Genomic DNA, 24,486 nt, shown 5'->3' with positions numbered 1-24,486 from the left:
GGCGTCGGCAGGTCTTAAGTGGGTTTACATGGGCTTTCCATGTCAGTTCACGGATGGTGTCTTGGTGAACAGTCTGCGAGCTGCCGATCGCAGCTCGCAGGCGAAATGTAAACACGCGTGGAAGAAATCCCCGCTGTTTACATCAATACGGCGCTGCTGCGCAGCAGCGCCGTAAAGGAGATCGGCGATCCCCGGCCTCTGATTGGCCGGGGATCGCCGGCATCTGATAGGCTGAAGCCTATCCTAGGCGGCGCAGGACGGATATCCGTCCTGCGCAGCCCATTGAATGAGGGAGAGGGAGGTAAGGGCAAAGAGAGCGGAAAACGGTGCGGAGGAGGGCTTTGAAGAGCCCCCCCCCCCGCTCAACAAATACAGCCGGCGGCGATCAGACCGCCCCAGCAGGACAACCCCTAGTGGGGAAAAAAGGGGGAAGTCTGATCGCCCAGGCTAATTCCTGATCTGTGCTGTGGGCTGGAGAGCCCGATCCTTAAGTGGTTAAGTCTTCACCACATGGTCCCCCTTTCCTGGGGATAGGGGGAGGGGGGGTGAGCTACTTATGTTGAATTCAAGACAAACCTGAACTTGTGGCAATCATTCATTATAGTAATTTTGTGATTTAAAAAATAACCTATTTTCAGAACTTGATGAAAACAATATGGGAATGTATAGACCGGATAAGCATTTTTGGAGTAGGAGTGCCAGCGTGGATTTTCAAAGGGGTCAATGAAGAAATAATATTGAGAAACACTGTTTTATATGACATCACGGTGGTTCTGGCAACTTTGTACTACTTAAAGGGAACCTAAATGGACTTGTAAAAAAACGGGTTTCACTTACCTGGGGCTTCTCCCGACCCCTGCATCCACCCTGTGCCCATGCCGTCTCTGAAAGATCCTCTAATCCCCTGCTGTGCCTTAGTTTCCATTCTGGTGACTCAGCCAATTGATACGCACTGCGCTGGAACAGTCCTGGCCGTGTGCCTCCTCTATTGCACTCCCGTAGTGGGAGCTTCCTGCGCTTGTACAGTACCAGAAAATCTGTACTGCGAAGGAAGCTCCCGGGAGTGTGGTCGAAGAGGCACGCAGCCAAGGCCATGCGGACGCAGTGGCCAGCGACAAGCAGACTGGAAACTGAGGCGCAGCAGGGAATCGGAGGATCATTCAGAGATGTCACAGGTGCAGGGTGGCTGCAGGGGGTGGTAGAAGCCCCAGGTAAGTGTAACTCATTTTTTGCAGGTAGGCTTAGGTTCCTTTTAACAGCAAAATTTTCTAAACTACCAAGTAAGTACAGTTTAAAAATGTGGCAAAAAAAAACTTGCACTTCACACTCCAGCTAATGAACAATAAAGTTTTTTGAGTTTACCTGTCTTCGATATACATAGCAAGATGCAATGGCAACCATGCTGGATTCTCCTACAAAGCCAGCGAGAAGGGATCCCACGCCTAACGTTGCTCCGTGGACCCTGTGTATAAGGAAATACATTTAGTAAGCTAGAACACAAAGCTGTGACTTCTTTGCATTTAAATAATTGGATACCTTCAGATAAAATGGAGAATGAAAGGCTGACTAGTGTTTGTTTGACATATTCTGCAAAAATATATGATTTAGACCTCTATATTATTTTTATACATACCTCATTTTTGATGTGCATTTGCATGCAGATGTGCTAAGCTTTTTACTCAGCACCTTACTATATAGACCCACTCTGAGTTTATTCACAGAAGCAGATGATCACTGTCTACAAAAGAACCTGATGTAAACTGTTATGCAAACAAGATGACACCAGTATCATCACCCAGTAGTAAACACAATCTGAGTGGATTTACTGAAGGGAATTACTCTTTTATGATTCAGCTTTACATCCAGGTGAAAGGGATCTATTGCTCTGCATATTTTAGCTTTACTAGTACATAACGTCTTTCCAGTTATATGATGGTGAAATATGTCAGTGGTATATAAAGATAACTGGTATCTGTTATGCAAGGAGTCTCTGCCATAACCTACTATTTTACAGAAAGCCACTCCTCAAACTCCCCATCCAAGACCTCACTACTTTGTGGTTTCTTGTTCTCTATCTTGCAGTTGAAATAACCAAGTGTTGTATTCACTGTGTTCTGTATCAAACAAGCGTGTGTGTTTCTCGAACAATAGTCATTGTTTAGTGACCACAGAGTTTACATTGATCAGGGCCATTTTTGTTTAATGGAGTGTGGAAATTAACAGAGGAATCAACTCTTTGTTTGCTTTTTGGGGGTAATAAGAATGCACGTTTTGGGCTTGATTCACTAAAGGTGGCCATACACTTATAGATTTGCAGCAGATTCAACCATCAGATAGATTTCTGTCAGATGCCTGTTAAGTCGAATCTGACAGGAATCTATCTGATGTGTGCCACACACTAGGAACAGATTTCCAATAGATTTCAGAATTAAATCTATTGGAAATCGATCTAAATGCATTATTGGACCATTAGATCAAATGCAACACTATGGGCCACTATGCAACACGATGGCTGAAATCAAACAGTGTATGGGCCCCTTAAGACAAATAGCATGCATTATCAGAGTTAAAGTGGATCCGAGATGAACTTTTACTCATTGCATAATTGTGTTCCTTTCCTATTGTTTATAGGGCATTCCTCAAGCCAAATACTTTTTTGTTTTAATACGCTAATTCCCTATAAACTAAACAAGCCTCCACAGGTTTTCAGAGAGCCAAGGCACTTTCAGACAGTAGCAAGGGCTCATGGGAGCTCAGTCTGGGCAAGAGGAGGGGGAGGCATTACTAGCCAGAGATTTCAGAGGCAGGGGGGAGGAGGGGGGATTAGGTTTTTTTGCTCAAGATGCAGATAAGCCTGCTTCTGTGTAATGTTTACAAACAACATGGCTGCTGTCATTGTATCACAGGAAGATATAATCATATTCTATTAAAGCTGTTTGCAGCTAGATCTGCTGTGTAAACTATCTAAACTTTAGATATGATGTATAGACAAGTTACTTATTATAATTAGTTTTTCATCTCGGACCCGCTTTAAGGTGCCTTATCGGTGCCTTATAAGAGTTAAGGTGCTTTATCAGAGTTAACACGCCTTATCAGATTTAACATGCCTTATAAGAGTAGCATAGCGAGCGCTACAAATTTATGCCTGCTAATTGGCAATGACGAGAGCTCTACTCATCCTGCCCTGAGCCCCTGTGGGTCCAATCACTTTCAGGCCTGGAACCCACTACAAAACGTTAATTGTTTTTAATGAGCGGTTAGTAAATGATTTCATGAGCGATTGCTGGCGATTTTGGTAGCATTTTAAGTGTCAACTTTTTGCAAGCGATTGTGTAATGATTAGCGTTTTTAATTCTGATTGGTCCTTTCACGTAATTTTATTTTTTTTACAGTATGCAGTAATGTAAAAATGCTAGCAAAATCGTTCTGTGTAGCTTTTGATGAGCGGTTACGCCAGCGTTTATATACTTTACATTGCAGAAACTCTAATTGCTAAAAATGCTGCATGTCCTGCGTTTTAGTTATCGCAATCACTCCAGTGGAATTTGGCCCATCCATTAACATTAGCTGAGCGTTTAGGGAAATCACTAGCATTTTGAATCGCTCCCTAAACGCTCACAAAATCGCTCTAGTGGGTTTGAGCCCTAAAGGACATTATCCCCGCACTTTGATTGGCCCAATAGGCTGCCTGTCACTTGACATGCACAAACAACCTTAAGAATGAGAATTCCCACTCTGAAGTTATAATTGACAAAATCAAAATTAATCATTGCTTCACTGTTCATAAACTCTTTATTGTATCAAATTTGCATGATTAAAAACGATGTTAAAAACAAGGCATGGTCGCATGACATCCATAAGTCTGCATACAGACTAATAATAAATAGGCAAGGCTCTATAGTTCCTATTATGAAGATTAATATACAACATAATAATAAAATATGCCAAATGTCTAGGAATACTAATGGCATTAACAGTATACAGTATACTGTATATAATATAACTATAAAATGTGCGATCTCTCAAGACCAAATTGCAAAAACAGAAAAAATATAAAAATATTTTCAGTGTAGCATGCAATAAAAATGCAGAAAAAATATACATAGATCTGTGCAATATTGTTAATAGATATCACATGGTGCTGGTGTAAGGGAGATAACAACATAGAAAAATGCCAAAAAAGTGAAAAAGTATTTAGAGTGAAGCATACCAATGAAAGTGCTAGTGCAAAAAGAATGGGAGGTTAATTATGTCTAGCCACCCAGGTTCATGTAAAGTCGATGAAATATACAATTTAGTTTTGACTTTATCTGCAAGGAGTATTAGCGTTTGTGTATGTTACTACATCCTGCTAATTCCTTTCACATGAAGAAGTAAATACATTACATGACAGCAGATCACAATAGAACGCTGATGCTGAAACACAAGCCATGATGGCCACCTACTAAAAATATTTTATCTCTGGCTTACCTGCAAGAGCATAACCATAGCCCCCCTATAGTCGTGAGAAAAGAGGCGGGGGCCTAAGGGAGGTCATTGCACTCTCTCAGGTATGAGAAGCAAAGGTACCACAGCATAACATACATACTTACTACAGCACCTGTCCACTACAATCCGTGTATCATAGGCAATGTCTTTTTATCTTCAGTTTTGAAAATTGGAGGAATATTGTACCTTGCTCAAAAAAAGACCCTGAATGGTATCAGTGTTGGCATATTTCAGTAATCTCATCTAATAAACACTTAAGATAGCCATACACTGGTCGATTTGCCATCAGATTCGACCAACAGATAGATCCCTCTCTGATCGAATCTGATCAGAGAGGGATCGTATGGCTACCTTTACTGCAAACAGATTGTGAACCGATTTCAGCCTGAAACCGTTCACAATCTGTTGTGGTGGTGGTGCTGCCGCCACTCCCCCCGCCCGCATACTTTACCTGCTCCGCTGGTGCGACTGCCCCCGGTCACTGCTGCTCCGTCTCCGCTCTGGTCTCCAGGTCCAGCATGCTTTGCTTCTTCCTGCCAGGCAGGAAGTTTAAACAGTAGAGCGCCCTCTACTGTTTAAACTTCCTGTCTAGCAGGAGGAACTGAAGCATGCCGGAGACCAGCACGGAGACGGAGCAGCGGTGATCGGGGGTAGTCGCGCCGGCGGAGCAGGTAATATATTGCCGCTCTATTGCGTCGGTCGTCGGGCACTCGAACGCCGCTAGCGACGCACTCCCTACCCGCGGACGATCGACGGTAATTTTCCGCATGGAGCGATCGACGGGATCGGACGAAATGGATCGAAATTCGGCGTGTAGTGCGAACGATTGGCAGCAGATTCGATCCCAGTGATCAAATCTGCTGTCGAAACGGCGGCAAATCGGGCCAGTGTATGGCCAGCTTAAATGTAGTGCTTACTTAACTACTATTCTTTGATGCCAGTACTAAGGTCTCGCTGAGAACCATAGTCTCCATTTTCCTTCATTTATTTATGTTGCTGTGTATATTTAGTGCTGGTTCACATGGAGGGAAAAGTGCAATGATTTGTTTCCTTAATTTTTTGTATATATTCTCTATAATTGCTAAAACATATTTAATGATAGAATTTCAATTTTATTTCAATTTTATAATTTGTACTTTACAAGCATATGCCTTTATCCAAAACATAATACATGCCATATGCACATAGTGATTAAAAAAATCAGAATATACTGTACTCCAGTTCTGGGCAATATACAGTATCTGTTGTCTCTGAAAGGACTGAGCATTTCCTACTGTGTCTTCTTCTCTGTTGCAACATTAAGCAGCCTATTTAAAGAAAGTGGCAATTTGCTAACGGCTCACCATGTCTTTGATACTCGTCTTTTTTTATATAGCTGTAAAAATCCAGTGTTAAATCTCCATATTTATAAAGGGGCAATCTGATTTTTTTTTTGTGGTGGAGATTAGCGCTTTCTCTGCCTACTGTAATTGCCTGAAAATGGCAATCTGCTGCTCCATTTCCATCGAATGGAATAGTGAATCACCAGCCACGAATGTTACTTCTTGGTAGAAAGTGAAGCCCTGTGCAGGTGAGACCTGTCTTGGACAGGGAAAAGTGCTTTGTACCTATTGTTTTTAGAGCGCTCTCTCTCTTTTCTCTTTTCATCATAATAGAGGCACACCTGGGAAAGTGGTAATCCCTTGTAAAAGTAATCATTTCAGATGATCTCAACACTTATAAATATGCCCTCATAATATGAAGTAGATTGCATCTAGATAATATTGTCAGTTATTGGGAAATGTTAACCTTGACAAATAACTAGCATATTTGAGTAGTGTGATGTGAATTGTAACTGAATGGTGTAATTCTTATGTTAAATTTAGATAAACATTAACTTTACAGGACAGTGTGTAACTGGTGGAAGGTCACTGACTTATATAAGCATACTGTATTGTTAACGATTGTACAGAAACCCGTAAGAAGAGGGTTATATGCCGTATGTTTATACCATGTACACAGTACACATAAGGCTCGGTTGTAGTGAAAGCTAGTGTGCAAAGTCATGTTAATCCATTCAGAAGGTAACTTACCCTAGGTAAGGCAAGATAATGAGACTGGAGATGAGCACGATAATTCTTAAGACAGAGCTGGGTGCCAGGACAAATGTCTTCTTCAATGTCATCAGCCAGCCAGTTAAGTGAGCCCGCACAGTAACTTAATAAAGGGGAAAAAGTCAGATAACAGCATCAGCTCCAATGATAGACAAATGTGGAAAAAGTGCAGTGCCTTTTAAATGAGTAATGTAAAATGTATAATATTCTGTATCCATCCAAATGGAGCCAAAAGTTTCATCTATAAGTGCACCTAAGCTCTGCTAGTCTTTTTCAAATAAATGGCATTTTTTACTCTTCCCTTACTCAGGATTATAAACATATTTTTATTTTGTCTCTCCCTCCCCGTCTCATGGATTCAGTCTCAGTTGGCAATACCACCTGGTGTCTGCACTGCCCCACACCTCCTGTGGAAACAGCATTATCTCATACATGCTTGAAACTTCAGTTGCCCGCAGCAATTTATTTGCGACATACTGGAAATCCGTCCCCAATATTCCCAGCAGGATGGCTCCCGGGAAACTGCTGAGGCTGGTGCAGATGTAGGATGGCTTTCTGATCCATCAGCGAATGGACAAACGTGGTACCAGTCAAAACGGGGCCTGATTCACATAGCTCTGGTAATACTGCTGTGCACAAGTGGCACACAGAAATTTACCAGTACTTACACCGGTGGAGTTGTGGTGTTAGCGCAACGGGCATTGTGCTGTTAGTGAAACCCACATTACGTGGGTAAAGTGGGTGTTACCAGGGTAATGCACATTACACTACCTGCATAATGTGTGTTACCATGGCAACACTGCCAGTACCCATATACTGTGGGTTGTGCTGATTGTGAATGCACAGTACTCTGCTGGCGTAAGTACCAGTAAAAATGCAGTGCACATGTATATTACTGGAGCTATGTGAATCAGGCCCCTAATGCCTAAACCTAGCTTCAGTTTATAGTCCACAAATGAAGAGCTCTGACTTCATGGGAGTCTCTACACTTAACCACTTTACCCCCGCCCGTACGAATTTCTCCGTCCCTTTTTCCATCCTTTAACCCCCAGGGACGGAGAAATCCGTACTTTCCGCGCTCCCGCCGCTGCCCGCGCTCCCGCTCGTAAATACGCCGCCCGCCACTCGTAAACCCGCCGCCGCCCGCTCGCCCGGAGATCAATGAACGGGAAAATCCATTCCCATTCGTTGATCTAAGCCCCACAATGATCTGCTGCTCTCTGATGGGCAGCACGATCATTGTGAGAAAAAACAAACACTCACAGCCTCCTACTACTTCCTGTGAGCGTCCGGAAGGTCGCAATACACAAAAAGTTACTGTTGCCATCTTGTGGCCAAATAGTAAAACTACACCCTAAGCATTTTTTACATAGAAATAAATTAGTGTTACACAAAAAATTAACTCATTACCTCCCACACTCCCCATTTTTTTTTTTTGTAATTAAAAAAAAATTCAAAAATTTACAATTAAAAAAAATACATAAATAGTTACCTTAGGGACTGAACTTTTTAAATATTTATGTCAAGAGGGTATAACACTGTTACTTTATAAGCTATGGGCTTATAATTAGGGATGGACGCAAAACTGAAAAAAATGCACCTTTATTTCCAAATAAAATATTGGCGCCAAACATTGTGATAGGGACATAATTTAAACGGTTTTATAACCGGGACAAAAGGGCAAATAAATTTCATGGGTTTTAATTACAGTAGCATGCATTATTTAAAAACTATAATGGCCGAAAACTGAAAAATAATTAATTTTTTTCCCACATTTTTCCTATTTTCCCATTAAAACACATTTAGAATAAAATAATTCTTTTCATAATGTCCCACCTAAAGAAAGCCTAATTGGTGGTGGAAAAAACAAGATATAGTTCATTTCATTGCGATAAGTAATGATAAAGTTATAGATGAATGAATGGAAGGAGCGCTGAAAGGTGAAAATTGCTCTGGTGCTCAGGGGGTAAAACCCCTCAGTGGTGAAGTGGTTAACATACTTCTATCAAGCAGGAGTTTGTTGATAAATCACACAGTCAGCTTGTTGGTGGATCACACAGTCAGCTTGTTGGTGGATCACACAGTCAGCTTGTTGGTGGATCACACAGTCAGTTTGTTACTGGATGACACAGACGGTTTGTTGCTGGATCACACAGTCAGTTTGTTGCTGGATCACACAGTCAGTTTGTTGGTGGATCACACACTCAGCTTGTTGGTGGATCGCACAGTCAGCTTGTTGGTGGATCACACAGTCAGTTTGTTGGTAAATCACACAGTCAGCTTGTTGGTGGATCACACGGTCAGCTTGTTGGTGGATCACACAGTCAGCTTGTTGGTGGATCACACAGTCAGTTTGTTGCTGGATCACACAGTCAGTTTGTTGCTGGATCACACAGTCAGTTTGTTGCTGGATCACACAGTCAGTTTGTTGGCGGATCACACACTCAGCTTGTTGGTGGATCGCACAGTCAGCTTGTTGGTGGATCACACAGTCAGTTTGTTGGTAAATCACACAGTCAGTTTGTTGGTAAATCACACAGTCAGCTTGTTGGTGGACCACACAGTCAGCTTGTTGGTGGATCACACGGTCAGCTTGTTGGTGGATCACACAGTCAGCTTGTTGGTGGATCACACAGTCAGCTTGTTGGTGGATCACACAGTCAGCTTGTTGGTGGATCACACAGTCAGCTTGTTGGTGGATCACACAGTCAGCTTGTTGGTGGATCACACAGTCAGTTTGTTGCTGGATCACACAGTCAGTTTGTTCCTGGATCACACAGACGGTTTGTTGCTGGATCACAGTCAGTTTGTTGCTGGATCACACCGTCAGTTTGTTGCTGGACCACACAGTCAGTTTGTTGCTGGATCACACCGTCTGTTTGTTGCTGGAATGCACAGTCAGTTTGTTGTTGGATCACACAGTCAGTTTGTTGCTGGAATGCACAGTCAGAGGGCTTCATCCAACAACAACATAGCATTCTCAAAGATGATACCTAGGATTGGCAGAATTTCCATTTATTTTAGGTGACAGGTAATTACAGCATCCCTTTTGCTTCCGCCTCTATTAAATATTGTAGAGGAGGCAATGCTACTGAATAGACAAGTTCTGCTTCTCCTCTGTTTTGCTACCTGCTCTCGATAAACTGTTTTTTAAGAAGTGTTAAGTCTTGAGCACATACAACATCCATGTTTAAATTAGTGGGGTTTAGGAAAGGTTACATTTGTAGTTAAACATTTCTGTTCTACATACCTGGTATGGCAAAGAAGGAAAATATCCTCAAGGGGATCACACACAGCTCAGCAAAAGCAAAGTCTACTCCAATGATGTCAACAAGAATCTTCTCTGACACGTTTGGAGTCCAGAACATCAGAAAACAGAGCTGAGAAGAAAGGTTGAAATTGGTAAGCCAATGTATTTAGATGACTCCTGGTTACTAAAAGTCCATTCCTACTATTACATGCACTATACACTTCTTACACCTGTGCAGCACAGTTCCATATTACAAAGTTCATCAGTTCTTATGGAAATAATGTAAAAACAAAAATGAAATTAATTTTGTAAACAGCATTAATCATCTATCTAACGCAGGTTTTAATTAAAGTATACACATTACACCTTTACAATACATTTTTCATATTTTTCACATATTGCCATGAGCTGAAGATACAGCAGCCCTTATTCTAGTCACTTTTTCTCCTAGGAGATCAGCTTTCATCTTCTGTTTAAAATAACTTTTCAGCACTCTGCAGCTAAAAAGTACCAAAAAGTAGGTGAAAAAGTACTGTCAAAATTATTCTGAGTATTTCCTTGCTTGCTGGTGGCTCAGAGGGCATTTCATTGATAAGGTGTAAAAACATCACCAAGGAGAAAATGTAGGACAAAAAAGCTGGGCACAAACATGGACATCTCATCTTTAAATTAACCACCGGACCATCGCAAGTCTATGAAACCTGCAGGCAGCCATGTTTCTTCAGTAAATACCATCCCCAATACTATTGTTTATTATCAAATACACTTTTAAAGGACAGCTGATGTGAAAAATACAGTATACAGTATGTAAGCTACCATCTTTAGTCACTTTAAGGGGGAAAAAATCAAATTATATGGCACACTGCTATTTTGTCTTTGGGTAGACAGGAGATAATGTCACTATTGTTTATAACTGAGAGGAGTGGGAGGGTGCATAGCCACATTGGCAGATTTCTGTCTGTATATCCCAGGCAGCAGGCCCAATTCTGTATTGTGTTGTGGGGCAAACAGATAGCTGGACTTTTAAACTTTTAAATATTGCTGCAAGCTACATGTCTTATTAGAATTACTTTACCAGCTGAGCAGCTGTCACCTACACATCTATGGTCTCTGGCCTCTGGTATGAAAATAAGAAGAATATCTTACAGTATTTGGGTAAAGGAATATCATGGTAACTATAAAGCTGGCCATACACTAGGCCGATTCCCGCCAGATCGACAGCAGATTTGATCACTGGGATCAAATCTGCTGTCACATCGTTCCCGCAACACGCCGAATTTTGATCCATTTTGTCCGATCCCGTCGATCGCTCCGCGCAGAAAATTACCGTCGATCGCCTGCGGGTAGGGAGCGCGTCGCTAGCGGCGTTCGAGTACCCGACGACCGACGCAATAGAGCCCACATACATTACCTGCTCCGCCGGCACGACTGCCCCCGGTCACCGCTGCTCCGTCTCCGTGCTGGTCTGGTCTGGTCTCCGGGTCCGGCATGCTTCACTTCTTCTAGCCTGGCAGGAAGTTTAAACAGTAGAGGGCGCTCTACTGTTTAAACTTCCTGCCGGGCAGGAAGAAGAAGTAAAGCATGCCGGACCTGGAGACCAGAGCGGAGACGGAGCAGCGGTGACCGGGGGCAGCTGCGCCGACGGAGCAGGTAACGTATGCGGGGGGGGGGGGGGGGGGGTAGCAGCACCACCACAACAGATTGTGAACGGGTTCAGGCTGAAATCGGTTCACAGTCTGCTTGCAGTAAAGGTAGCCATACGATTAGATCAGAGAGGGATCTATCTGTTGGTCGAATCTGATGGCAAATCGACCAGTCGACCAGTGTATGGCTACCTTAAGAACCTGTTCGTTCATTATTGTTGATCCACAGATAAGTAGGCTGCATGCCTAAACCTACCTCCCTTGCACCTTTTGTAGACTTAAGACAGAAATGTACTATGGTGTGGGACTGCCCATTGCAGTCCCTTGCCTTAGTGCTTCCATGGTTACCTAAGTATTAGGCAGGCAAATGTGTACAGACAAAAGTGCAAGCATAGTCGTTTTGGAGCTACTGCAGGCATACATGGCTCTATTAAGTTTCCCTATGTCTTATTGGCCATCACACTAATCAGATAACAGCCCATACACATTGAACCAGTTCTGAAAAATGGCTGAAGAAGAAACTTAAAGTTTCGAAAGCTTGCAGAGAACTATTATACAGTTAGTCATTAAAGGTATCACCTGAACAACTTTTGTTGTTATGTCTTTGGATAAGGTTAGCATGTATTAGCCACATCTTGGATTTCTAACAACTTACTCACCATCCTTGGTGCAGATGCTGGGCAGTGCAATCGCTGGCGTCAATTGAAATAACGTGTATTTACTGTGGCAATGTAGCATACCTCAATGTACTGTATGCTTTACTGTATGTGGTGCATCACATTCCAAGTGCACAATACATCACAATGTAACATGCATACTGTGAAAGCTGCCTTTTGTTTCCATGCAAATAATCAGATAGGGTTGCTGTCATCTCATGTCTCTGTATGGCTTTTGTCATCTCGTGTCTATGTATAGATTTATACTAAAACTCTGCACGTAATCATCTTTATTCAGCATGACTACTGAGTTTATGGAAGTCAAGTTGTACAAAAATGTAAAGGTCAAGAGTGATGACATTTAAGAGTCTTTACCAGTAATTAAAAAGGGCACAGAAAACTGAGCATGCCTAGTAATTCCACTTCCCAGCCATAGATTTAAGCTTTTTCTGAGCAGAATCTGCTACATCAATAAATATTCTAGGCACCAGCAGCTATGTTAACATTCATTTTGTGTCAGCAGGTCTAAAATCATACGCAAGACTATCATTTGCATGTCTTGCCACAGCATAATCCATGCAGTCAGCATCTTCAGTACATCATCTATTATAATGAAACAATGAAATGTGGTCAATCATCAAAGCTTTTGTTGAACTGTAATCAAATCCATCCTGTTTCCAGGGCAGCCCATGGCTGCTTTCCTGAAATATACTTTGCCAGATATAATGCATTCACATCCTTACTTATCTTCCTTGATTCAAAGCATTAAATTAGATAGTGATCATGGTTTAGAGTAGGTAAATATAAAGGGCCACAGCTGTAATGTTACTTATGATAAATCGTTCTAGGTAAGGACTCTGAATTAATTAAAACTGTTATTAATTCAACAGATATACATATGAGGGTCACACAGAAAGCTTTTATCTGCCACACCTAGTATTCTGTGTAATTTAACTTGCATCTCTCAGGTTAACCTCATTACTCCCTGCACCACTTTTCACATGACTGCAGAATGCTGGTAACTGTTTGTTCAGCAGCATTAACATGAAATCATCTTACCCATAGGTAAGGAGTATGATGCTACTACAACAAAAAGATTGAAAATCTTGTAAAAAGATAAATTAAATGATTAAATAAAGGAGGTGAATATGTGTAGAAATAATCAGAAGAAGAAACATAAATAAAATGTTTTCTTAGTTGATTAATTGAAAACTGATGTTTCTTTCCGGATGACACTCGTCTATACTGTACTTCTCTGAGGCAGCTAGATGTGCCTGCATATACACTTAATTTTCATAGGAAAGGATTTGCACTGCGCATCAGATGGACCGGTAGTACGGTAAGTCAGTGGAGGGAGCAGATCCAAGTTTGCTTGTTTCTTGCAGCACTAAGTGAAATATGTAAAAGCATATGGTGGGACCCTTTGTACATGAATCCAGCCTTTTGTCATACATTTTTGTAAAGTGGGGAGACTATAACCTCTGTAGGATAGTTTTCACTTTACTTTCTGATCGACAGAAATTTTAGGGTCTGTCATAAGTAGGGATTACCAGACAAGTGGAAGCCATGCTTGCAAATAAAAGCTACGCAGCAGCTATGTTAATTAGGGCTTGGGAATACTGTCATGTAGATGAGCGGATTTCAGCAATGTGCTTTAGTGTGTAATATGCAGGTACATCAGGCGGTGCATACATAGTACTGTCTCATGGGCATACATAAAGTGTACCTGAGAGGAGGGGACAAGATATTTACTTACCTGGGCTTCTTCCAGCCCCCTGTAGTCTGTCAGCTTCCACTGTGTCCTCCCGGTCTGATCTTCTGTCAGCCCTGGTAAAGTCTGTAACTGACTTAGACTACTGTGCATGCACGGTCTCTCCTGCGTGCCGCCTTGATCACGCTCGGATCCCGGGAACATTCCGCGCATGCACAGTTTGCATACAATTGTAACTGCACATGCGTAGACCACATCTGGCCACGGAAGAGCGATCAAGACGTTACGGTGTGCAGTAGCCCCTCGGCCACGGACTTTAATTTGGCTGAAGCAGCACATGGATTAGACCGGGAGAACACTGAGGGAGCTGACGGAACACAAGGGGCCTGGAAGAAGCTGCAGGTAAATAAAAATCTTCTTCTCTCCTTCAGCTCAGGTTTACTTTAACTCCTTTACTATCGCGTCATGATGATTGGCGTGAACGGGGCGGCTCCCCCAGGACCGTGTAACGCCAATTGGTGTCAAGTCCTGGGGGCGTGTTTTGCTGTAAAGCCTGTGGTCCTTAAGAAGTTAAAGGGGGTTGCAACATCCAAATAACAAATTGCTTGAAAATAGTTAGAGCCCCTAATATAAAAGAACGCCTTTTTTTTCCAAAATAAGTCCCTATATGTTCCCTATTTATTTTATTTTTTACCTGGCCTGTGTGCCTTTGCTGAACTGTGCAGTGCCAACAAGAGTGTGGACAGTCTTTTTCTTTTTTTATCTACAGATATATCTGAGGAGAAACAGATGCCATCCATAGGTCCTGGTCCCATAGCAATCACTTATCGTGGTGGCAGTTTTCTGTGCGGCTCCTTAAGCTTGTAATTTGGTCCGGTAAAGGCTGTGGCCACAGGAAGTCAATGACTTTTGGCCAGGTATGTGCAGTAGCTCAGTGCCAACGTGCTCCCTACATTCAATATGACATAGGGAGCACAGATAGAGCAGTAGCATGGAGCTACAGTGCATACGCTGCCAACTAGATCTGGCTCAAAGGTCATTAAGTTACTTTGGTCACGGCCTTTACCGGACCAAATTACAAGCTGAAGAAGCCACAAGGAAGAAGTAAGTGATTGCTGAGGGGCTGTGACCTATGGATGTCCTGTTTCGCTGAGGCTTTTTGCCTCAGATATCCTTTAAGGTCATCATAGTCTTTCAGATATTTTCAATAGATAATATGTTATATTCAATAAGTACATTTAATTGATTTAAAATCTATTTAAAATGTTCAATCATTTTATTGATTAGGAAAGACTGCTCATTATCTAATCAGGCTCTAATCTAATGTTGAATGGTGCAAGGTAGCAAGCAAGAAAACAATAGCAGGTAGATATTAACAACTTACCTGATCTAAAACCTCTTTCATACTTAAGGCTGAAAGTGGTAAATTCACCGCCTGTCAGCTGCTGCTGTGCACGGGCTTTGTGCTCGCTAGTGCTTGAGACGGGTGGTGAAAAGTGGAGTGACATCTGAATGTGGCAGTTTTGAGTCGCCAAGTAACACCACAAGTCAAACGATGACACGCATGGTGTTATAAACACGGCCATTGAGCTGCATTTACATTGCACCCAAATGGCTCTGATGGCCAGCAGTCTGAACTACATCACAAGCGCGCAGTTCAGCCTCCAATGCGTACGAGGCCTAATAATAAACGATGGGCTTTAAAAGCAACTGGCTTAGGCACTACAACAAACAACCTAGTTCGATAGTGCTAAATGACTAGACAAACGCATTCCACACTGGTAAAACTCAATTTTTGTATGTTTCAGAGTCCAGATTTGGGTTTTCACAAATTGTGATTATTTCTCTTTAATAATTTGCTGCAGTACTGAAACAAGTCCTACAAAATGCTTGATAGAAATAATGTATCTTCATTAGTATTCTATTATAAATTCTCATTTTCATTGGCAAAGGTTAAACTATGAATTTGTCAGTAGCAGCTTCACCAAACTAGTCATGTGTTACTATTAAAGTCTTGGAGACACACGCTGAAATTTCAATTCACTCCACGTGGTTTTGTCAGATAACTGCTCAGACAGGACCTGCTGGTTTTCCTTGACTTATAACCTACAGACAAGTAACATGCTTTTTGCTTCCAATTGTGATGATTTTGACATCTGGAAGCTTGCAATATAAATACAAAATACAAAATAAATACAAAATGAGATCTACCTTTGCATCCACGGGATACCAGCCTACAGCGTATTTGTGCCTTTAAGCTGAGAATAATACGCTACTCCTGAAGAAGTGAATTATACAACCGTCTTATTCACGAAACGCCTTGAGACAGGGAGTACATCTCGGCCATTGTATGTCTATTGCTATTAGAGTACAGTATATACGGACACTCTGATCCCAGTGTGACCCCACTTTAGTTTATACAGTGGAGGTCGTTACTTGGTAACGAATTTCGTTCAAAAGCCACCCCATACATGCGAGCAATCGAAAAATTGTATGAGGAATTATTATTGTATGTTACACTGATTACCATGATGGCTATATCAGCTTGTGTCTGTTCTAGCTATGTGCAAATTTTCTTATATATGTTTTATGTGTTTATAATAAAATATACAGTGGGTTGCAAAAGTATTCGGCCCCCTTGAAGTTTTCCACATTTTGTCACATTACTGCCACAAACATGAATTAATTTTATTGGAATTCCACATAAAAGACCAACACAAAGTGGTGTACACGTGAGAAGTGGAACGAAAATCATACGATTCCAAACATTTTTTACAAATAACTGCAAAGTGGTGTGTGCATAATTATTCGGCCCCCTTTTATCTGAGTGCAGTCAGTTGCCTATAGACATTGCCTGATGAGTGCTAATGACTAAATAGAGTGCCCCTGTGTGTAATCTAATGTCAGTACAAATACAGCTGCTCTGTGAGGGCCTCAGAGGTTGTCTAAGAGAATATTGGGAGCAACAACACCCTGAAGTCCAAAGAACACACAAGACAGGTCAGGGATCAAGTTATTGCGAAATTTAAAGCAGGCTTAGGCTACAAAAAGATTTTTAAAGCCTTGAACATCCCACGGAGTCCTGTTCAAGCGATCATTCAAAAATGGAAGTATGGCACAACTGTAAACCTACCAAGACAAGGCCATCCACCTAAACTCACAGGCCGAACAAGAAGAGCGCTGATCAGAAATGCAGTCAAGAGGCCCATGGTGACTCTGGACGAGCTGCAGAGATCTACAGTTCAGGTGGGAGACTCTGTCCATAGGACAACTATTAGTCATGCACTGTACAAAGTTGGCCTTTATGGAAGAGTGGCAAGAAGAAAGCCATTGTTAACAGAAAAGCATAAGAAGTCCCGTTTGCAGTTTGCCACAAGCCATGTGGGGGACACAGCAACCACGTGGAAGAAGGTGCTCTGGTCAGATGAGACCAAAATGGAACTTTTTTACACAAAATGCAAAACGCTATGTGTGGCGGAAAACTAACACTGCACATCACTCTGAACACGCCATCCCCACTGTCAAATACGGTGGTGGCAGCATCATGCTCGGGGGGTGCATCTCTTCAGCAGGGACAGGGAAGCTGGTCAGAGTTGATGGGAAGATGGATGGAGCCAAATACAGGGCAAACTTGGAAGAAAACCTCTTGGAGACTGCAAAAGACTTGAGATTGGGGCGGAGGTTCACCTTCCAGCAGGACAATGACCCTAAACATAAAGCCAGGGCAACAATGGAATGGTTTAAAACAAAACATATCTATGTGTTAGAATGGCCCAGTCAAAGTCCAGATCTAAATCCAATCGAGAATCTGTGGCAAGATCTGAAAACTGCTGTTTACAAACGCTGTCTATCTAATCTGACTGAGCTGGAGCTGTTTTGAAAAGAAGAATGGGCCAGGATTTCAGTCTCTAGATGTGCAAAGCTCGTGGAGACATACCCTAAAAGACTGGCAGCTGTAATTGCAGCAAAAGGTGGTTCTACAAAGTATTGACTCAGGGGGCCGAATAATTACGCACACCCCACTTTGCAGTTATTTATTTGTAAAAAATGTTTGGAATGATGTATGATTTTCGATCCACTTCTCACATGTACACCACTTTGTATTGGTCTTTCATGTGGAATTCCAAAAAAATTGAAGCATGTTTGTGGCAGTAATGTGACTAAATGTGGAAAACTTCAAGGGGGCCGAATACTTTTGCAACCCACTGTATGTTTTAATTATTAGATGATCTGACTCAAAACTTATCTCTATATCTCGGAATACTTTGAGAACTTGGTTGTCCCCAAAATCCCTATTTGCCCATATCAAGATTAGCATCTTATGAGCAGGGATGCTCTCACCAGTAATAACGAGTGTGTAAACACTAGAATTCGTGATTTAAATGAACATTAATTAGCTCAGGTGTGCGGCAGGGATATAAGGGGTTAGTTACCCATAATTCCGCGTCCTCCCTGCGCTCCTCTTATTGGACGCGTAGCAAGACTCATCACCACGCACTTCCTCCTTCAAGCCAGAAGGAGGAAGTGCGTGGTGATGAGGCTTGCAACGCGTCCAATAGGACATATTCAAGCTATTTGGAGCGCATGGAGTACGCGTAATTATGGGTAACTAACCCCTTATATCCCTGCCGCACACCTGAGCCAATTAATGCTCATTTAAGTCATGAATTTGAGTGTTTACTCACTCGTTATTACTGGTGAGAGCATCCCTGCTTATGAGGGCTAAAAGGAACATACCTATGTGACTTTATTGGTTAATATTATTTACTAGGACCTATTGGTCTATTTATATTTAGGGCATTTGAATCAGATTTACTATCAAAGTCTGACTAATAACCGTACAAAGATCTTTGAACAATGGACCTGAGGTATACTTATCTTGACATTTGATATAAAGTACTGTAAGCATCCTCTATGTTTGCACTGAATCCAATATGCTCCAGCCAGATACATAATAGAAAAAGTTGCAAAACACAGAGCATTCCAACAAAAGTAAACACAAGCATATAAAAGGTATTGTTTGACGAGAGCAATACATTCCCAGCAATGTGCAGCGCAGCCAGCGTCCTTTCCTAATTACACTCAGCCTCACCTGACTCTCATACCACTTCCATCTCACTGTGACAGTGAGTAACAAAACAAAACAGGAGTTGTCAGGGTCAGGAGGTGCTGACTACAACAGACCTTATCAGCAGTTCTTCCACAGTGACTCAGCAGTCCTGCCCTGCCCACATTCATCCCATGCACAACGACGCTGACACTGGCAGGCTGAAGTCATTCTTTTTTACACAGCATGTTCATATGACAGGAATGATACAGGTGCTTTGGCTCAACTTATCAGTCATATACACTAGTAATTCAGAGAGCAAACAGAGAGCTTTTTGAAATGGTGTCTTAAATTTGATGAAATAACAATTATCATGAAAAATTGTAACATTCAAAATACACACAAGAACATACCATTCATATAAGACACTCCTTTACCCCAGAGTTAAATGCGTTACAAATAACTTTTTCAAATCCTCTCTGTCATTAACAGTAGGTAGTACAAGTCTGACTGATCTGACAGATGCTGGACTAGTTCCTCTCCTCGTTGGGGAAATAATACCTAAATTGCACTGCAGCTTTAAGGGCTCGCTGCAGTAGAACTCAGCACAAAAGTGATTCCCCCTTCCTTTTCTGCCCACCAACAGAGCTTTCTGCTGTTGGCTCTGATCCCTGCCAGCATGTTTATTTATTTTATTTATTTATATATTTTTAATAAATATTACCATTTTTTTATTATTTTATTTTAACCCCACCCTCCCTCCCCCCACTAGCCAATGACAGCGATCGGCTGTCATAGGCTTCAGCCTACGACAGCAGATCGCTTCTGCGTGTCTCAGGGGGACAACCGTGTCACACGGCTGTCCCCAGTACAGCACCGCCGTAGATCATAGCGATGTACCATGTAAACAAATGGCGGTTTCGCCGTCTAACAGTCTCTAGGTGGCGATAGCCGCTGGGAGGCTGATGACGTCATTCCAGCGGGGATGGGCGAACATCGGAGTGCGTGATCCCCTGCAATCTCCGCCCCTAGCACTTCACGCCAATTGGCATGGAGTGGTCCTGGGGCTGCCGCCGCGTCAGCAGTCGGCAAGCAGTTGAATACTTACCTGATCTGGCAAAATTCTTTCAGGCAGGTAATCATTTAGACCTCCTCTGAATTGCAGCCATGGGGGGTCAAACCTCTGTGGCAATGCAGGCGGTGGATTCTGAAGAGCTTTGGCAGACTTCAGAAACATGGCCATGACTGCATTCCCAGGAAGGGGGGGAGGCAGGCGGAGCGTCACCTGAGTCCTAATGACACGTGAGTGTCGTCCCCCTCGATCATATCGCATTAGGACAGGGCCTGTCATGACAGGCTCTGTTTTTTATATGGTAGGTACTCTTTAAGGTTTTCTTTATCCTTTACAATAACATTCCCAGGAAAAGTTCTGTACAAAGATGTCAGAGAACCTGCCCACCCATTTGCACGATGTGTGAACAATTGGACTGAGCAATTTTTTGAAAATAAAGGAAACCATGAGAATCCCCCAAGAGGAAGTGGACAAGTCCAAAAGCAATCAATTTTACTACCTACTGGAAGTGTCAGTAACGTAAGAAAAAAAAATATTGTACAAAGCATTTTACTCTGGAACAATGTACATCATATATATATATATATATATATATATATATATATATATATATTATATATATATATATATATATATATATAAAACATTTTTAATTACAGTGTTCCTTTCAAAGAAAGATACATTGAATGACCAGACGGTTCTTTTCAGCTTTTTTATTTATTATTTTATCTCATTTCACACTACAAATGGCTTTAAAGAAATACAGTATTCGTATTATGTTTCTGTATTCTTTTTTTCTCTCCATAGCATTTCAATGTATATGTTTGCACGGAGCCTGCAAAACATGTATATGCATCACAAAACAGCACAAAAACAGACATAGGGCTGCACACCAACAACCTCTAGCAGTTCCACAAAATGCTAGAGGTTTCTGAAGCAGATTTCAGAGCGATTCCAGGCATGTTTAGAAAAGTTTTCTAAACATGCCTAGCGTTTTTTGAAACGTTATTGTGTAGTAGATATTTTGTTACAGTAAGGCCTCGTTCACATTACAAAATGCGTACGGCCATGCGTGTGGAACGCAACGCATGCGAACGCACGCCATCCGCATTCGTATGTGTTACATGGCTGATCCCATCACTGAAAAGTGAATGGGACAGCCGCGCGTTTTTGCAAAAAAAATGCTAGAGGTTTCTGAAGCAGATTTCAGAGTGATTCCAAGCATGTTTAGAAAGGTTTTCTAAACATGCCTATCGTTTTTTGTAGCGTTTTTGTGGAGCAGATATTTAGTTACAGTAAAAACTGTTACTGAACAGCTTCTGTAACAAAACCGCCTGGAAAACCGCTCTAATCTAGCGTTTTTCAGAGCTGTTTTCTACTTTCCTATACTTAATATTGAGGCAGAAACGCCTCAGAAATCTACAAAATGCTGCAGGACAGGAGTTTGCGTTTGTGGTAAAAACGACCTGCTCTGGTGTGCACCATCCCATTCACTTTCATTAGCCAAGCGTTTTCCGCCCCTGCAAGGGTTTTATAAAACGCTTCAGAACCACTCTGGTGTGCATCAGCCCATAGTGTGACAGAGCCCCATGAGGGTAACACAGGGGAGCTGCCACAGGGGAGTTGCCACTGCGAACTGTAGCAGGGGGGCCAGAGCTGTAAGGGGGCCCCAACTACTACTTCACTTCCTCTGAAAAAGGGGTGCATCCTTCAGACCAGGAGTTTATGTGGCTACACTTGTTATGGGATTCAAGATTATAATGTCCACACTTGTTATATGACCCTTGCAAGATGGGCCCCCAAGCTGTGAGGGTCACAAGGGTCTGGGAAGGGTTTGAACCCTGGGGGGCATCATTTTGCATGATTTATAGTTACGCCACTGCAGAGCACTATCAGTATCCTGGTTTCAGTAGATGTGCTTTTCTTGGTAAGACCATCCTATGTACTGAAACATTGGGCTGGGTTTACTAAGTTTCTCCAGACTTGACTTCAGAATTTTCCATAAACCATAAGTACTCTTTCAAAACTGGCCAACTTAAGCCACACAAGAATTTCTCCTTACTCTTTGGTAAAACAGGACGTTGCTAAATCTCTTTAATATGGACAGAGACAGCAATGAAAACTTTTTTGCTCTTGTGAAAATCAAAATAACTTCTCAGGCTTTCACTGGTGTCAATAACTACTTCACCCAGTGACACCCTACAGTCAGATTAGTGCTGTTGGATGGAGTCCCCAAAACAAAAAGGGGTCGACGGACAAAGGCTTTTCAGTGGTGAGGTATTTACTCATTTCTTTTTCTCAATGTTGTATTCACTAAGCTGTTTATTCTTATTTTACTGATAGTGGAGATGAGAACAGAACTGAATTCCATAATTAGTGTACTTACCGTTAGGGAAAGAGCCATACAGACAAACGTGAAGTTCTTAATGTGCGTTTTGGACACCGTGCTGCTACTGTTCACCAGTTTATTGCTAGGATTATTCTACAAACAAAAATGCAAAAACAACCATTTAGATTATAGCCTAATAAATGCAGATGATCAGCACCCATAATCCCTACCCAAAAGCTTAAAGGATCGTAAGGCGATTTAAATTACAGCCCATTTACTTACCTGGGGCTTCCTCCAGGTAAGTACAGATGTCAGTGTGGGACAGTCAGCTGCAAGGGGCTGGAGGAAGCCCCAGGTAAGTAAATCGGCTGTAATTTAAATTGCCTGATGACTCCTTTATAGGTAACCTGAGATGAACAGAAAACATTAAATCATACATACCTAGGGCTTCCTCCAGCCCCCTCCGGCCTGATCGCTCCCTCGTTGCCGTCCTCCGCCTTCTGTATCCTCAGTAAGGGGCTCCTGGTATCTTGGCCAGTCCGGGTTTATTTGCGCATGTGCAGCCCAGCTAAGCACGCTCTGGAGCGAGATGGGGGAGCGAGATTGGGGAGCGTGTGCAGCTGCACTGCTCATGCGCCGACTGGCCAAAGCTACTGGGAGCCCTTATGGAAGATACATAAGGTGGAGGACGGCGTGGTAGCGATCAGGCCAGAGAGAGCTGGAGGAAGCCTCCGGTATGTATGATTTTTTTTTTTAATCTCACTTAAAGAGCCAGCTCAGCAAGTTTTTACTGATTTACCTATACGAGCTATATGAACTCTATGGGCTTGATTCACAAAGCCGTGCTAACTGTTTAGCACAGGTGTGCTAAACAGTTAGCACGTGAAGTGCCGTTCGCGGACTTTTGCACGCGCAAAGTGCCGCGATTCGCGCGATCGCTGACTTTTGCACGCGCAATTTGCAGCAAAAGTCTGCGAATCGCGGCACTTTGCGTGTGCAAAAGTCCGCGTACGGCACACCCGTGCTAAACAGTTAGCACAGCTTTGTGAATCAAGCCATATATATATTACATGCCTCAATTAAACTAAATATTGGCATTGTCATTAGTATTCTTATTACATTTAGCATTTAATTTTTTCATAACAATGTTCACTTATTCTGAAAGATACAAGATCATTTTCATCCAGATGTAACACAGCCGTCATGGAACTAAAACATTTTAATTACCCTGAGTGGCATGGTAGCTAAATCAAACCTCTACCAGTAATTAGAGACATAGGCCCAGTGCACACCGAGCAGATCCGCCGGCCGCATCTGCCTGTAAATCCGCATGGCTATTGTATTTCAATGGGCTGGTGCACACCGGCGATTTGAGGTTTTTAGCAAACCGCAAACGTGCCTCCTGCTGCACGTTTGTGGTTTGCTAAAAACCTCAAACCGCCGGTGTGCACCAGCCCATTGAAATACAATAGCCATGCGGATTTACAGGCGGATGCGGCCGGCGGATCGCATCCAAATCCGCTCGGTGTGCACTGGGCCAAATCTCTGACATCCGCACCAAAAACCGCTAGCGTTTTGTGGATCTGCTATCGGTTTTGGTGTGCACTGGGCCTTACAAATCAATCACATGCTTCTCTATTATTTCTCCTCTAGGAGAACTTATGCAGATTAATTTTCCTCAAGGAGAATTTATGTTAGTGGAAATGACCACCTGTGATGGGAAGTTAACTGGCCTCCCTCACCAAACAAGCTCTAGAACATATATGTCAAACTCCGGCCCATGGGCCAAATCTGGCCCTCGCAGACATCAGATTTGGCCCTCAGGTGGTTTCCCCACTTTGCATTATGTGTGGTCCACTCTAGACCACCAGACAAGTTATATTGGTGGGTAAGCCCTTGAACATCAGGGAAGCCATGTGGGGAGGGGGACAACACTAGATACCAGGAAATTGTATAGGAGAGGGAAGGGGGCCACAAGACACTATGAAACTGTATAGGGGAAGGAGGACCACTAAACATCAGGGAATTGGATAGGGGATGGAGGGAGGCCATTGGACTCCAGGGAACTTTATAAGGGAGAGAGGTAGTCAGTAGACATTGAGGTCGCAGAGCTCAATTACAGCCCACTTTGTATTTGAGTTCGACACCCCTGCTCTAGAATGCGATAGGGACATTAGATTATCATCCTCTATGAGGG

General features: G+C 42.5%; 1 protein-coding gene across 2 annotated transcripts in view; it reads right to left on the bottom strand.

Moving 5' to 3' along the window:
• ANKH (ANKH inorganic pyrophosphate transport regulator) overlaps positions 1 to 24,486 on the bottom strand; it is a 183,427-nt gene that overhangs the window by 4,647 nt on the left and 154,294 nt on the right. For both annotated transcript variants that reach the window (XM_068234590.1, XM_068234591.1), the window contains exons 8-11: positions 22,347 to 22,442; positions 9,832 to 9,961; positions 6,561 to 6,684; positions 1,363 to 1,462 (exon numbers count right to left, since the gene is read on the bottom strand). In XM_068234590.1, coding sequence (XP_068090691.1) covers positions 1,363 to 1,462; positions 6,561 to 6,684; positions 9,832 to 9,961; positions 22,347 to 22,442 — 450 coding nt within the window. The remainder of the gene's footprint in view (positions 1 to 1,362; positions 1,463 to 6,560; positions 6,685 to 9,831; positions 9,962 to 22,346; positions 22,443 to 24,486) is intronic.

This window comes from Hyperolius riggenbachi, chromosome 5, assembly GCF_040937935.1.
Source record: "Hyperolius riggenbachi isolate aHypRig1 chromosome 5, aHypRig1.pri, whole genome shotgun sequence".
NCBI classification, from domain to species: Eukaryota; Metazoa; Chordata; class Amphibia; order Anura; family Hyperoliidae; genus Hyperolius; species Hyperolius riggenbachi.
The sequence above is the reverse complement of the archived record's forward strand: the minus strand, read 5'-3'. Positions and strand labels throughout refer to the sequence as shown.